Genomic DNA, 16,188 nt, shown 5'->3' with positions numbered 1-16,188 from the left:
TTAATATAGTCTTGCAGTGGAATGCAAAAATATGCTAATTAAGTTGGTACAGTAAATATTACAAGGATTACAGTGAGTTATGTGGCATGTACACTGTGTTCCCTTCTCAGGTGCGGAAAGCTCTGCGGAGTTCAGAGGCTTACGACAATTTCTTGCGCTGTTTGGTCATCTTCAATCAAGAAGTGATCTCACGGGCTGAACTTGTGCAGCTGGTCTTACCATTTTTGGGGTGAGTGGAATTCATTAGAATTTCATATTGACATACTTTCAGTCTGATTTAATGGCTTTTATGCAGCCATCATTTCATTTAATTAATTATAAATTGGAACTCAATAAACCTTTTTACTTTCTGACATTTTTGTTATTATTATCAGGAAATTTCCTGAGCTTTTTACATGGTTCAAGAACTTCCTCGGCTACAGAGAGTGTGCCCATATTGAGAGCTTTCCCAAAGAGCGAGCCACTGAAGGCATTGCAATGGAAATTGATTATGCATCCTGCAAAAGATTGGGCTCCAGTTACAGAGCCCTTCCCAAAAGCTTCCAGCAGCCTCGATGTACAGGCAGGACTCCATTGTGCAAAGAGGTGAGTTCACCATCCTTTCACACCTAGTACAACTTGAATTTATTATTTTTTGCAGGCTTAACACTCAAGCTAAAGATTTTGCAGCTGGTGTTGGTTGATGGTATACTGGTACTAAGGGGTACCCATTTGCTAAGGTTTTGATTATTTCAGCTAATGTTGAATACATTTTCAGGTGTTGAATGATACATGGGTGTCATTTCCATCTTGGTCTGAGGACTCAACCTTTGTCAGCTCCAAAAAGACCCAGTACGAAGAGCATATATATAGATGTGAAGATGAGCGATTTGAGGTAAGCAGAAAAAGTGATATCAATTTTTTATATTATTTCAGTTTACCAAAGTTTCATTGTCTTCAGTGTAATAGGATATTCATTTCAATGTCATGTGTCGTGCAGCTTGATGTGGTTCTGGAGACAAACCTCGCCACCATCCGTGTTCTGGAGGCTGTTCAAAAGAGGCTCTCGCGCATGACGGCTGAGGAACAGGCCAAGTTCCGGCTGGACAACACCATCGGAGGCTCCTCTGAGGTCATCCATCGTAAAGCTATTCAGAGGATATATGGTGATAAAGCTCCAGACATCATAGATGGGCTTAAGACGAACCCTGCTGTCTCTGTACCTATTGTACTCAAAAGGTCAGCATAAATGTTATTGTCTGAAGGTGACTCCTTCCTAGCAAATTCATAAAACTATAAAAATGTCATGCACTGTGGGGAGAAAAGGCTCTTTCTTTGAAAGAGGACAGATTAGAAAGTTTTTGTTTTCTTTATAGTACAATTTAAATATCATATAGTACATGATTATGGAAATTATTCAAAAGCATATAGGGCTGCACTGTTTTTCAAATTAAAATTAACATTTTTATTTGGCCTAATGCAATTTTTAAACCTCAAACTTCTCCAGGTTCACTTTCAGGGTTTCTGTAGGTCTTTAAAAGTCTTAAATTTAGTTTCGCCACAGAAAGTTTTAAATGGTACAAGAAAGTCTTAATTATGAATTCAAGAGGTCTTAAATTTTTAAGGACCCACAGAGAATAAATGTGCATTTTCAGTCAGCCAAGAAGCGAATGCATTATACAAATCTAAACCATTAAGGTTCTAATTTCGCATTTCTACCGAAATTACCCGGAACTTTTTTTCCCCATTAACTTTTTCCCCCTATGAACTTTTTCCCCCCAGACCTGTTGATTCTGTGATTCCACTTCAGTCTAAAGTACTGGTAAGACTAGTCAAATGGTCTGGTGATGTAGGTTGGCACACGTTTGTAGATACAAAGTATGCTGATTTTGGACTTGCATCCTCGGTAGTTTGGACTTTAGTCTCGGGAGTGTGACGTCCGCGAGAACGGAAATCTGGTAATTCTGCAAACGGCAGCGTACTTGATAAGATCAGTCAGCTCGCCTTGCCTACTGCAATTTTCCTCACTGTATATTTACAATAAAATTAAATAGGATATCAAATACCACTGCCTCCTTTCATTTTCATTTAAACATAATAATAGCCATAAGCCATTACAATGAAGCGGAATATATAAATTTGCCTTTTTTATTTTCATTAATTGATAATTCATTGATAAATTGAATACAGACCAAAGATTACCTGTTAGATTTACCCAAAATGAATTATATTTTATGTTTAACCACTAAAGAGACCTCAGAGCCAGCAGCACATATCAGAAGGACTAGCCGGGGTGAGACTGCTCTCAGCAGCTCTATATGTATGTATGTATGTGTATATATATATATATATATATATATATATATATATATATATATATATATATATATATATATATATATATATATATATATATATATATATATATATATATTATAAGGCGCACCTTCAATGAATGGCCTATTTTAGAACAGCCTATTTTAAAGGCTTTTAAGTGTGCCTTATAGTGCGGAAAATACGGTACTATTTGATTAATATGACGATTAATAATTGTTTAAATTAATGTAATTTATACTTTTGACAACCTTTTAAAAAAATACAAATAATAATAAATGCTGAATTGTAAAGTTTATCATTTTATAAAAACCATTTTTTTTTTCAGTTCCTATGTTACCATAAATATTGTCCTACCTGCTCATATGGTATTCATATAGCGAGAGCACGGTCTTAAACAGTTCTTTTCATTTCAGGTTTTGCTCAGAGAATTCATTATGTTTGTCGTCTTAGGCTGAAAACTAAAGAAGAAGAGTGGCGAGAGGCACAGCGTGGCTTCAATAAGATCTGGAGGGAACAGAATGAGAAGTATTACCTGAAGTCTTTAGATCACCAAGGTATTAACTTCAAACAGAACGACACAAAGGTGTTTCGCTCCAAAATGCTGCTCAATGAAATCGAGACTCTTTATGATGAGGTATGAAACATTCCAAATGTATGTTTTGAATCCAAAAATTGTAAATATTGTTGTCTGATTGCACATAATGGCCTTTTCATCAACTTAGCGGCAAGAGCAGGCTTCAGAAGACAATGCCGCCCCTCCGTCAGGTCCTCACATGACCATCATGTACGAGGACAGCCAGATCCTGGAAGACACGGCTGCTCTCATCATCCACCATGTGAAGAGGCAGTCCGGCATCCACAAAGAGGACAAGTACAAAATCAAACAGATCATATACCATTTCATTCCCGACATGCTGTTCGCCCGACGCGGCGAGCTTTCTGATGTGGAGGAGGAGGAAGAAGAGGAGACCGAACCAGATGAAGACGGGACTAAAAAGCACAATGGGACGACGTCAACGAAGTCTAAGCTCCTCTTCAGCCATACAGCAGCTACCCAGCAGAAGCTGAGTAATTGTGACGATGCCTACAACCTCTTCTATGTCAACAATAACTGGTACATCTTTCTGCGGCTGCACCAGATCCTGTGCTCCCGACTGCTACGGATCTACACGCAGGCGGAAAAACAGATAGAGGAAGATGCCAGAGAGAGAGAGTGGGAAAGAAACACGTTGGGAGTGAAAAGAGAGAAGAACGACAGCCCGGCCATCCAGCTGCGTTTGAAGGAACCCAGTAAGTTTCATATTTCACTCTTGATTTTAAGCAGGTAGTCAATAATGATGTTATTGTTTACACCGTTATCAAGGATACACAGAGCGAATCTGGCCAGCCATGCCATTGTTTTCAAAAGTCTCTGTTTTGGTTCATTTACACTGAAACGCAACACCGGATTTTTCAAACTAAAAATAATCAAATAACAAATAATCAAATAACAGGCATAACCATAGAAAAAGTTATTCATTTGAAAACAAAACGCACTAGTGTAAATGGGGCCTACAGGCCTTTTCACACTGAATGTGATGAAGCAAAACGAATTTCGGACACGACGCGCTGGAATAAAGCAATATATTTCTATGCATGCTTCCACATAGGCCGCAAACATTTGCTCACCTAAATTGTGAATTGTATTTTATTTTTCTCACCAGTCCGACGAATCTATTCAGTATCGCAAAGCGAAAACACGGGCCGTCCAAAATTATTTGAGCTAGGATCAGGTGACCGGAGTAGCTGCAGTTGCACTAAAGGATGAGAATGGTGGCGCTTTTTAGAAAACCAATTAAAACAAACACAGAAGAAGAGTATCCCAGATAAGAGAGTGGATGCTGAGTTCTTGTTACCATTGGTATTTGAGAACAAATGTATTCTCACGTGTTCTTTATACAGAATAACATTTCTATTAATTGTCCATTAATTATGTGATCTGTAGAGCACCGTCCGTTTTCTTCCATGTGCACAAGTGTTATGTCTCAGGGCGTGTTCGCTATTTTTCTACACATGAAATATGAATGCAAATAAACACGATTATGACAATATATTTTTTGTATGTGTTTTGTATGCAGCTCGTGGTATATATTTTTTTATAGCAATAAAGGATGTTTATGACAAATATTAGGAGTGTAGGATTATTAAACGTACAAAGAGGGCATGAGTCTGCTTATTATAGAATCACACCATGTATCATCAACAAAAGATCAATCAGAAGTTATTACAAGCTCTCAGTGATGGTTTAAAGTAGGTAAGCAATAATATTTTCGAGTGTAGATTGATACTAATTGTACTTATATTTTAGGATGTAGCCTTCTTGTTAGCATTCTAGATAGTTTGTTTCTGGTGTAGAACCTTGTTTATCCTAATTTAATGCATTTAATGCTTTATATCATGCAGGCATGAATTAGCAGAAGGTGAACAATTGTTTCAAGCTGGTGTGAAAGCACCGTTCGTCAGCGATTTGCCTCCCTTTTTCTCATCATGCTCAGTGTGGAAAGGCCTTAAGGCTGTAATTTGTTTATTTATGATGCTGTAGTTGGAGATTGATTCATTAGAAATGCCCTGGTTGTTTTTGCAGTGGACATCGATGTTGAAGACTACTACTCCGCCTTCTTAGAGATGGTGCGAAACCTCCTGGATGGCAACATGGAGACATCTCAGTACGAGGACCAGCTTAGGGAAATGTTTACCATCCATGCCTACATTGCCTTCACCATGGACAAACTCATCCAGAGTATAGTGAGACAGGTAGGGTTTTAAGTAGTGGTTTTAGCAAGCATTTTCAGTGTTTTAAGATCTCATCTAACAGTTAATCTTTTTTTTTTTTTTTTTCACAGCTCCAGCATATAGTAAGCGATGAGGTCTGTGTACAGGTGACTGATCTTTTCCTTAGCGAGTTTGCCAACAAAGCCACCGGTGGGTCCCTGTCCACCCAAGCTTCTAGAGGAAGTGCCGAATCAGCCTACCAGCGCAAAGCTGAGCAGCTGATGTCTGACGAGAACTGTTTTAAGGTACAACTATCTCTTTTAATTTACCAAGACTCACTTGCTGAATGTCAGAAATCGCGTAGGTACTACATTTGAATTTGAACTTGCTTTGCGACCATTAACAAAGATTGTTCTATAGAGTATGAATATGGGAAGTGATGATGAAATTTGGAGTTCCCTTTCAAAGGAACTTCAAACTACGTCCTCTAGGGGTCACTATGAGGAACACCTCGTCATGACCCGTGTCTGAAGCATACATTGAAAAAACACCAAATTGTTGGCTGGCTACAGCCTCTGACGTCACTACAGTCGCGGCTATAAACAAGCACCGGGAGAACATGTCATTCTCTTCTTCGTCTTCACTGACTGTTCTGTTTGAAGCGTGTATCTGAAAGAACTGGTAAGAGCGATCTTTCTCTGTATATCATGGCAACTACTAGCAAGTGTTTAGACAATGTGTGCATCCGTGTCGGCGTTATTTGACACCCGATATCTTTGCGTCATTTGTTTGGATGAGGAGCGTGTTTTCACGTGATTTCTTTGAGGAGACAATCTGCATGCATTGTGAGCATTTTTTTTCAAGGAAGGCTTGAGGCTGAGGCTGAGCCTTCTCAATTCTCCTGCCCTGCGTATGTAGAGCTGTTAGAGGTTATCGATCGCGCCAAAGTTGGACTTGCCATGAAAATGCGCTAACAAGGTGATGATTTAAGGCCGTTAAAAAAAAAAAAAAAAACTAAAACATTTAAATAAAATGTCTTTCTGAGGGCGAGACATCTTCTTTTAAGCGCCCTCCTTGCCATCTAAGCTCCTTCAGAAATTAATCTGGCTTAAATGGCAAGGCATACACAGCAGCAGGTCAGGCTGTGGCTTTGTTATAAACAATGGTAGTGCTTCAAGCATATCAAGCTGATCTGCTAAGAGACCTGGATTGAGGCAAGGGCCTTTCTCCTGATCAGGTAGCGGCGCCGCACCACAGACCTCTCCATGCTACCAAGCAGGCCGCCTCAACCATGGGCGGGACTATGGTGGCCATGGTGGCAGCGGAGAGACATCTGTGGAGATGGTGATCGAGAATTTCAGGGAGACGAAGGCGTGCTCTGCTGCCTTCAGATCCTTTGTTCCACGAAGGTCCAAGCCTGAGCCCAAACAACATAGAGGTCCTGGTCTGTCTCGATCTGAGGATCAAAGACAGCCACAAAGGCTATTGTTACAACTCGCGCTCCTCCCCCACCTGCGGGCAGGGGTGAGAGGAATCGTAGGTCATGAGCAAATAAGCAGAACCTAAGGGATGTGATCCAGACGAGGCAGCGTTCTTGTGTAAGTGTGCACGCAAGACTCTGTGCACTTTCTGAAATCCTGTACGGTAAGGGTTACGCGCTCTGCCTCTCTTGAGATGATTAGACCTTGGTACCTTGGGCTTCATTCAGCCACTTTGTTTATACACTTCAAGCATCGCTTCCCTCAACATAAGGGGCTATTTGTGTGATTCTTGTGGTAGTTTAGCAGCACTCCCCTTTTTCCAAAAAAAGGGGGCCTATGAGCATGCTACTCTGAGCTCAGAGTTCTCTGTTTTTCCCAGAGCGCTCCAGTATTGTTTCCATAGATCGAGTTGATGACTCTTAATCATACTATTTTTCCATCTGTGAGCTGCTCTATCATGAAAACCCCTCCTTAGAACAGTATTTGAAAATCCATGTTATGGTAGGTGTGCACGTGAAGTCTTTGCACACTTTCTGATATCCATACTGTGATAATTTTGCACTCTAGTATTCTGCGTTCTTTCTAAAATCATATACGGTGAGGGCTTTGCACGGTTGCTTCGTGCCCTTTCTTGAGTTGGTAAAAGCCCCGTTCATCTTGGGCGCCACTCCATCTATTTATCCTCAGATACCCATCAAAACAGGTTGTTGCTACTAGAGAACTGTTCAGACAGCTCTTTCAGCAAGCTTATGCTTAAGCTAGCGGTAGCCCCTGTTTGACAGGCAAGACTTGGTAGAAAATGCTAGGTTCTTAGCAGTATCCCTTTTTTCAGGGTTGGAGCTAAACTCTGCAGGGACACAGGCCCTCCAGGATTAATGTTCCCCACCCCTGCTTTAAAGGGATCTTTCCTAATCCAAGTCTTCAGCTCTACCCCGGGCCGAGGCCCTAACAATTAAGTTGGGTATGTAGCTTAGGCCTTTGGCAATAAGGGGTACTGTCACAGAGAGCCGTCTTAATGTCCCAGGGGCAACTCCTGTGGAAATGGTAGAGTTGGTACTTGGTGCTTGCCATGATTCTAGCCTGCACTCCCTTCAGCATGGAGGCTTGGGTATACTGTTCCCCATAGCGACCCCTATAGGAAGTAGTTCAAAGTTCCTTTGTAAGGAAATGTCTCAGGTTACGATTGTAACCATGGTTCCCTGAGTAGGGAACGAGACACTGCGTCCTCTAGCTCCCTGCCATGCTTCGGACGCAAGCTTCAGACGAAGAAGTGAATGACTTGCTCTACAGGTGCTTGTTGATAGGCACGCCGGAAGTGACATCAGAGGCTGTAGCCGGCCAACAAGTTGGTGTTTTTTCAATGTATGCTTCAGACACGGGTCACGACGAGGTGTTCCTCATAGCAACCCCTAGAGGATGCAGTGTCTTGTTCCATACTCAGGGAACCATGTTAACATTCGTAACCTGAGACTATCTCTGCCATGTTACTGTCATGTGACCTATCGGTTCACTGCCATTCATAATCCTCTCTCGTGGCCTCATGGGATAGTAAAGTTTCCATCAAATGCACACTTCAAAATTTCACTGCAAGTAGAAGGTCATTTTGGTACTATACTCAGACTTTTTTGAAATACCCTGAATTTGTATATTTTACCATTTCAGCTTACTGTTTTTCAAATACCATATAGTGGGAAAGTTTTTGATTTCAGATCCAGCAACTGTGGACTTCTCTCTTTATTATGGAATTGGTATGGTATGGATAAAACTACCAAAGATGTACATTTAAAGCTCAAAGTATACTGTAGTTTTTATGCATATTCTAGGTAAATATTGTCTTAAATAGTATTGTACACATGCTCTACTGTACACATGCAGCCTGATTCTTCTTACCGTTTTTTCACAAGTTGGCAACACTGACCCAGACCACTGTTTCAAGTCAAAAAAGAAAAGGCGTAGTCAGAATAACAACTAGAGAGTATTAGAAGTACTACAGGTGGTGGCAACAGCAATAGATGTCTTTGTTGATGAGTTCTAGTGTGAGGGCGTTAAGAGACAATCCGTTTTAGTTTAAATTACTACAAAGACATGTTTATAACTTAAAGGGTTATTTCACCAAAAAATGACAATTATGTCATTAATAACTCACCCTCATGTCGTTCCAAACCCGTGAGACCTCTGTTCATCTTTTGGACACAGTTTAAGATATTTTAGATTTAATCCGAGAGCTCTCAGTCCGTCCACTGAAACTGTGTACACGGTATACTGTCCATGTCCAGAAAGGTAATAAAAACATCATCAAAGTAGTCCATGTGAAATCAAAGGGTCAGTTAGAATTTTTTGAAGCATCGAAAATACATTTTGGTCCAAAAATAGCAAATCTCTACCTTGTCTGTTGTGAGAGAGTTCAAAACAAACAGTGTAGTGATATCCGGTTCGTGAACGAATCATTCGATGTAACCGGATCTTCTTGAACCAGTTCACCAAATCAAACTAAATCGTTTTAATCGGTTCACGTCTCCAATATGCATTAATCCACAAATGACTTAAGCTGTTAACTTTTTTAATGTGGCTGACACTCCCTCTGAGTTAAACAGACCAATATCCCTGAGTAATTAATTTACTCAAACAGTACACTGACTAAACTGCTGTGAAGAGAGAACTGAAGATGAACACCGAGCCGAGCCAGATAACGAACAAAAGATTGACTCATTAAAATCACTTATTTTAAATAAGTTTTTTTTTTAAAAAAAACAGCCTGCTGTGCTTATATAATATATATTTTTTTTTTAGCACAAAATAGATTTGATAATTTAAATGAAAATGTAGCCATGTGCAGTAATTTTGAAAACTGTGATTGTGACGCATTGTGATATTGAGTTGATAACGATAATGATAATTGTAATTGAATTATCTCTTCCTCTTCCTCTCTTGCTAATCTCTTCCTCTGAACGTCATCTGGAAAAAAAACTTTGCATTATCTCACCAGATTTGTAACGTAAATCATTTATAAACCTTTGCCAACACAGGAGAATACATCAACCTATGTCTAAATATGTCAGGAATTGTACATTGCGATTTCAAAATAAACGTTGCTGCATGTGGCCAAATATTAAAATGTAATGGATTTTAAACATTGTTTAATCACGCTGTAAAGTGAAATGTCACCAGGCTGTTGGAGCCTTCTACAGGTATTTGTTTTAATACATGTACTTAAGTCGATTAGTTAATATTATGTATTTTAACAGTGTTGTTCAATACAATCATGTGATTTCTTGGTTTTGATATTTTATTTGAGCCAATTATTATTGCCTCATCATTAGTTTATATAGTAATAGTCAAAGTAAAACCTGATTTTCGCTTCATCTATTTGTTACAAAAAAATATATATATCAGGTTGCTCAGTTGTCAAAATAATCAGTAGATTAAAATAATCAATCAAAAACAAAGTAAGTTTGAATAAAGAAAGCAATAACTTTGCCATAGTATCCTTTTAAATGTTAAAGATGTCACAGTCACTGCTGCCCTGCAATGTATAAGTAGAAGCAACATTACATGACTGCTCAATCGAATGTTAACCTAGGGAAATGTGTGCTGTTCAAGCGTCTGTGTGGAGTGTGGATGCTGAACAGTAGCGCTCACCTCAGGACAGATGGAGGCGCCGGTCTAACTTGCTCTTAAAATACTTCATAATTTTTTGTCCTACAGATATGAGTAATACATCTTTAAAATCTGTAAAGACTCTACGCTTATTTGTGTGCACTCACAATAACAACAAAATTTTGTAAAATAATGAAATCAAACAGGTTGCGCTTTCTGTCACCTCGATCTGTGAACTTGAGTGAGAAACGGTGTATATCTTTGCCTTACAAATGTTAAAAATATATCGATAGAGAGTGAAATGTCTACTTTTAAAATTAACCAATTCAAATGTAAAACAAATATTCTCAGGTTATGTAATGGTCTATGTGGAACATGCATACAGGCTTATCCGCTACTGTGGAGATGACGAGAAAGCACTTGTTTATCAGTGTATTACTAAAATGTTAATGCAGCCTCCTTACCGTTTTTCCCCGACATGTTCATAATCATAGCTTTATGGACTTTGTAAGCAATGAAAGGATCATTATAATGATTTAAATGGTTTATTAATAAGCGTGCGATTAGTCAACTAATACTTAAAATGAACAACTACTAGTCGACCAGAAAAATCCTTAGTTGAAGGCAGCCCTAGTTATTTTTAGTCCAGTGATCCTGCTGTAGTATTTCTTCTGTCTGTATAACAAATGAGTGGGTGGGGCTTAATAGGCAATGATGAAGTTGTAGGTGTTGATCTGTCTGTGCAGATAGTCTTGTGCTGATATTTCCATCTCTATTATGTAATAAAAACCTGGAAGCAGAAAATGAGTCATTTTGGCAGCTTGGATTCAATATACTTGTGTATATGTGTTCAGTTGTATGCATATGCCACATTTTCACATCAAAACTGAAGTTTACATTTGGACTTTAATTTTTATGCTTTCACTTTTGAGAAAAGCAAAAAGGATTAGATTTTTATCAGTAGTGTAGATGAGATATTATGGTGTGTTAAAAGAAATAAAGTGCTTTTTCTGTACTACAGTTGTGTTCACAGTTAGAATGCTGAAGTCACAGTAAAAGATGGTTGTATAGGAAATGCTGATTTTCAAGCAAACCAATTGACCATCCATCAAGCTATCAGTCAAAGTGGCTTAATCGGCCAAAATCACTGCTTTTTGTTTTAATGACCACATTTTTCAATGTCACGCTCTTATCTGCTTCCTCTTTTCATTACCTTTTCTTTATTTAACTACTTTGTTAACCACAGTTTCATCTGTGTAGATAGATACGTATCTATGGAGTCTTTTTCTCTAAACATTTTAGGTTAAATCCTGTGAATTTATAAGGGAAAATGTACAGCTTACATGGTATACCTAGCATGACTCCTTATTAAATATTATTTACAAATCAAAATATAGTTCAGATTCCATTTAGTCTCTCTATTTATATGGGTCTGCTACCCATGCACATTTAAACAGGACTTTTTTTTTTCTTTTTTCTTTGCAGTTATTGTTCCAGAAGTCTAAAGGGACTGTGCAGCTGGCCGTAGAGCTTTTGGACACAGAGGAGGAGAACTCGGATGGACCTGTGGATACTGAGGTACATGCCTGATACTTTGCTAAAGATTTTATCTCGATATTTAAAATATATCTATATATTATTAAACCCGATTATAGATTTTGACATCGTATATATCGATATATTTATATTTAATTCTGATTCCGCCACTTTGCTTGTTTGCCTTCTCTGTGCTGTGCTCGCCCCTGCTCGCTCGCCCCCCGCCTCCTTGCTTTTGTCCCCTCTCCCCTCGCGTGTACAGAACTAGTCAAAAAAAAAAGGACAACTGGCTCCATTATATGGAGATACTTTGGTTTTCAGACGTCGGGCGAACAGCAGGCAGATGTCTACTGTATGGCCCAATGATTTCCACGATGCAAAAAACGTGGAGGGAATCGCGGAATCCAGTCATAAAAACGGAATTTACAGTTTAACGCGGAATGTATGAATCAAAAGTAGGTCATTGCACTTACATCAAATCGTAATGGACTAATATCTGCAAATATTAAGCCGTAAAGGTCTATTTAAATATGAATCCTGCATGTCTGTGTTGATGAATGGCGCAGAAGCGCGTCTTCATTCATTAGGCCGGCGACACACTGGATGCGAGGCGCAAGCGTCTCAGCCGCGTGGCGTGTCTGTTTTTAATTCGGCTCCCATGTTAACAGGTTAGCGCTTGTAGACTGCCTGCGTGAGACGCGCGGAAAACGCGTGCATGCTAGAAATAAAACCGATGCCTATTTTTCACGCGGCCCGCATGGGTGTTGGAAGCGTTTCCAGGCAAAATATAATAGGAAAATATGTTTATATGTCATTTTGTACACAAATACATATTAATTCATGACATTTTGATATTTGAAAGTCTATAGGTTGACATAAATTCAGATATAAATGTAATTTAAAGAATAAATAAATAATTATTGATTTTCAAATATTGCACCAGTCAAACATAGTCTATTTTGCCGATTTAATCGATTAAATCGGCGTCCCTCAAGCAGCAGCAGCGCGCCAGCGCCGCGTCAGGCCCAGTTCTGGTGTGTAAAGACACAGAAAACGCAAGGCAGCCGCCACGCTCCTGACACGCAGCAGAGACGCCACACAGCCAGTGTGTCACAGGCCTTAAACACACGGAAGTGCGTGACGCTCGCTGTGATTTCATCTTCTGTCATCTCACTTAATCAGGACATAAACACATGAAGATCATCTTCAGAACTGCTCTGATAGTCACTTCATGAGCATCTGACCATTTGATTTGAGTAAAACTAGCATCATATATCACATCAAAGACTGTAGTATCACATACACATAACTGTAACGGTTCGTCAAAATAAAAGTATTTGACAGAAATCTATTACTATTGTTCAGCAGAATGTAAATAGCCCACTACTACTACTATTAAAAAGAAACAAACATAATTTTTTAAAGGAATAATCACACAACATTTCTTCCATGTTTTATTTTTAATAGTAAATCCCTTTTATTTACCAAAAAATAAAGTTTGCTTAATTTTAAATAATTAAATGATCAATTAAATGAACGTTTTATGCCTTCATTTGATAACCAGAAAAATTTAAATACACAGAATTTCTAAAGGCAAAAAACATTTCACATAAGGCTGTTGTAAGAATTTGTGTAGAATTTTTAAGAACTAATTAAGTTGTTTTTATGCATTTAAATAATTACACATGCTAAAACACTGAATTAGGTAACAATAAAACATTTGGTAAAGAAAAAATAAAAAAGTTTCATAGGGCCCTGAACATGTAATATTTGGCATATTTGTTTTTGCAGTAGTTTTTGGGGATTATTTTTCCTGTAAAGATATCAAGATATATATCGTATATTAGGGCTGCACGATATTGGGAAAAAATGACATTGCGATATTTAATTTTTCTGCGATATATATTGCAATATTTTTTTCCTACAAACAATAATGGGGTGAGCACATTCTCATTTTAAATGATTTAAACATCGACACTATCGTGTCAATTGATTAATTATGCCCGAGGGAGAGAGAGCAAGACACCTGCTCGTGTTGTTTGAAAACGGCTCGCTCTCGGTCTCTCTCTCTCTCTCTCTCTCTCTCTCTCTCTCTCAATTCAATTCATATTGCTTTATTGGCATGACATACAAAGGTACATATTGCCAAAGCATTGTACATAGCAAAATAGAAACAAACAAAACAAAAATACATATATATTCATAATATTTTTTTTTTACATGCAAAATAAATCCATATACATTTCTATAAACATTGATGGTACTTCTAATGTACTCTCTGTCTCTCTCGCGCGCACTCTCTCTCTCTCTCTGTCTCTCGGTCTCTCTCGCGCGCTCCCTCTCTCTCTTCCCTGTTAAACTTGCATGTGGTTTTCAGTCCTGTCAATGATAAACTTTCACTCTATGATGGTTAAGCTGTGCAATTAATCCGCAAATCACATTCGTCAAGGGCCGGGGAGCAGCTGGCGTGTGTAATGTTCCTTATTTCAATGAATAACGGATCAACTATGACAGCCTACATCGCACATCCTGCGATGTGACTATCGTGGATTTGTACATCGCGATATAGATGCTTAAACGACACATTGTGCAGCCCTATCGTATATCGAGATATAGCAAAATATATCGAGAGATATATTTTTGCTCCATATTTCCCAGCCCTCTGTTAACCTATTAATCCAACCTGGACTGCTGGTGAAGTGTTGTGGCAAAATCCTTAGCCAAGTTTACTTTGAAATGCAAGAACGCTATTGGTATGAGACTATTGGTGGTGGGACAGTAGTGTGATTGTCTTCAGCAGATTTTGACAAACTATGTTATTTTAAAGCTCACAATCTGACAACTTATCTTGATGTTAGTGCGAATTCTACTTTTTTGTGGGGGAAGCATTATTGGAGCTCTATTCCATTGTGCTGCTTTCTGTGCTGTGCAATAGGCATTCTGCTGACTCGTTACTTGAAGGCTGAAATCCATCCTTTAGATGAACAGATTTTGTCATTCTGCTGCATCGCTTTATCCGACAACATCTGCTACATCTGTGCCACCTGCTGCTGCAAGAGTTGTTGAGGGGAAATGACGAAAATGGTGTCGTTTCCTTATTGCTCTTTCTTGTAGCACCTCAGAAGAGAGGTGACAAAGTTCATGAACCAGATATTAAGCCAACAGATGTTTCTGACTTGTAAGAACAGCTGGGAACACACTAATGTCTAAATGGCCCCAAATATAAGAAAGAAATGATGTGCCATGGCAAGACTTTGCATTGAGCCAGGTCTGCTCAACAGACTATTGTAGGAGGTCTCTTCTAGCACAAATCATGTCCTGCACAAGATTCCTGTCTGGTTTTGATATGGTCTGTATAACAGTATTCTGAAGATGGACTCCATGAGGAATGTAGGGATGCCTGCAAGACGACTTCTTGCTTTACAGATCATTGCTGATGAGAGCTGTACTTCAACCAGCATCAGAAAAAAACCCACAAAGGTGAACAAGAAAACATTTGTCCTGGCAGACTCCATTTGTGCTTGGGATTTTGGAGGGAACATCTCTTTAAGCACATTGCATTTTGAGTTATTACTCCGTTACAGCCCTTGTGGATGAAAAATTGTTGGACACACTGACTACAAGCTTTTTTTTGACGAATCTTACACCAGTTCCTCACTCCTCAGGGACTTCCTTAATTAATTGGTTCAGGCTTGTGGCACTGTTTGGGACGCAGGACAATGTGTCCCGAACAACTGAACCAAGGAACACTCCCTGCGGTAATATCCGTTGGATCAGAAACAACAAGGTGCTGTTTAATGAATGGAGGAATATGTGGGAAATACTGATCCTTCCATAAAACCTACAGAGATAGTGACAGACAGTGGACCCTTAAGGATTGGATGCCGTGAATATCTACATTAAATCAGACAGTGGTGTTGGATTCATTGCCATTATGAATTCCTTCAGCAAACTGCCAAGTTTTAGAAGACCCACACAGAATTCTAGGGTACAGTGGTTGTGGGTCTTGCAGGAAGATGGTTGTCAAAGTACATTCGCTTCTGCATCAGCTCCCATGGTTCTTCAGGATTTTCTATATTCTGAAGCCCATCAGCCCGTCAGTAGCACAACTGGACGGCAAAGGTGCAGCCTCAGCCATCAGCCTGAAAAAAAATGTGTGTGTGTGTGATATTGCAGTGTGTTCACAACCGAAGTAATATTTGATTGATCTGTGCATGTTGTTAAAAAAAAAGATTGGCTTCATTGTAAAAAAATATATATATTGTAAAGAAAAAAAAAACAATTGAAACAATTTTTTAGTTTCTGCAATTTATATATATATATATGTGTGTGTATATGTTAATAAAATAATTCTAAACACCTATTCTGTCCTATAATTTTTAATAAAAATGTGTTTAATACTATTTTAATAATCATGATAATTTCTCATTATTATACAATTATTTGTTTTATTCATTAAGTTTATTTATTAGGGGCCAAGCACTGAAGGTGCGTAGGCATCTATTGT

At 38.7% G+C, this 16,188-nt stretch overlaps 1 protein-coding gene across 2 annotated transcripts in view; it reads left to right on the top strand.

Annotated features, from left to right (window-relative positions):
* sin3ab (SIN3 transcription regulator family member Ab) overlaps window positions 1-16,188 on the top strand; it is a 51,542-nt gene that overhangs the window by 30,430 nt on the left and 4,924 nt on the right. For both annotated transcript variants that reach the window (XM_026267928.1, XM_026267929.1), the window contains 9 exons: window positions 111-229; window positions 375-585; window positions 758-874; window positions 980-1,218; window positions 2,767-2,950; window positions 3,039-3,606; window positions 4,940-5,109; window positions 5,199-5,372; window positions 11,631-11,723. In XM_026267928.1, coding sequence (XP_026123713.1) covers window positions 111-229; window positions 375-585; window positions 758-874; window positions 980-1,218; window positions 2,767-2,950; window positions 3,039-3,606; window positions 4,940-5,109; window positions 5,199-5,372; window positions 11,631-11,723 — 1,875 coding nt within the window. The remainder of the gene's footprint in view (window positions 1-110; window positions 230-374; window positions 586-757; window positions 875-979; window positions 1,219-2,766; window positions 2,951-3,038; window positions 3,607-4,939; window positions 5,110-5,198; window positions 5,373-11,630; window positions 11,724-16,188) is intronic.

The sequence above is a fragment of the Carassius auratus genome, chromosome 7, assembly GCF_003368295.1.
Source record: "Carassius auratus strain Wakin chromosome 7, ASM336829v1, whole genome shotgun sequence".
Lineage (NCBI taxonomy): Eukaryota > Metazoa > Chordata > Actinopteri > Cypriniformes > Cyprinidae > Carassius > Carassius auratus.
This window is presented reverse-complemented; position numbering and strand designations above follow the sequence as displayed.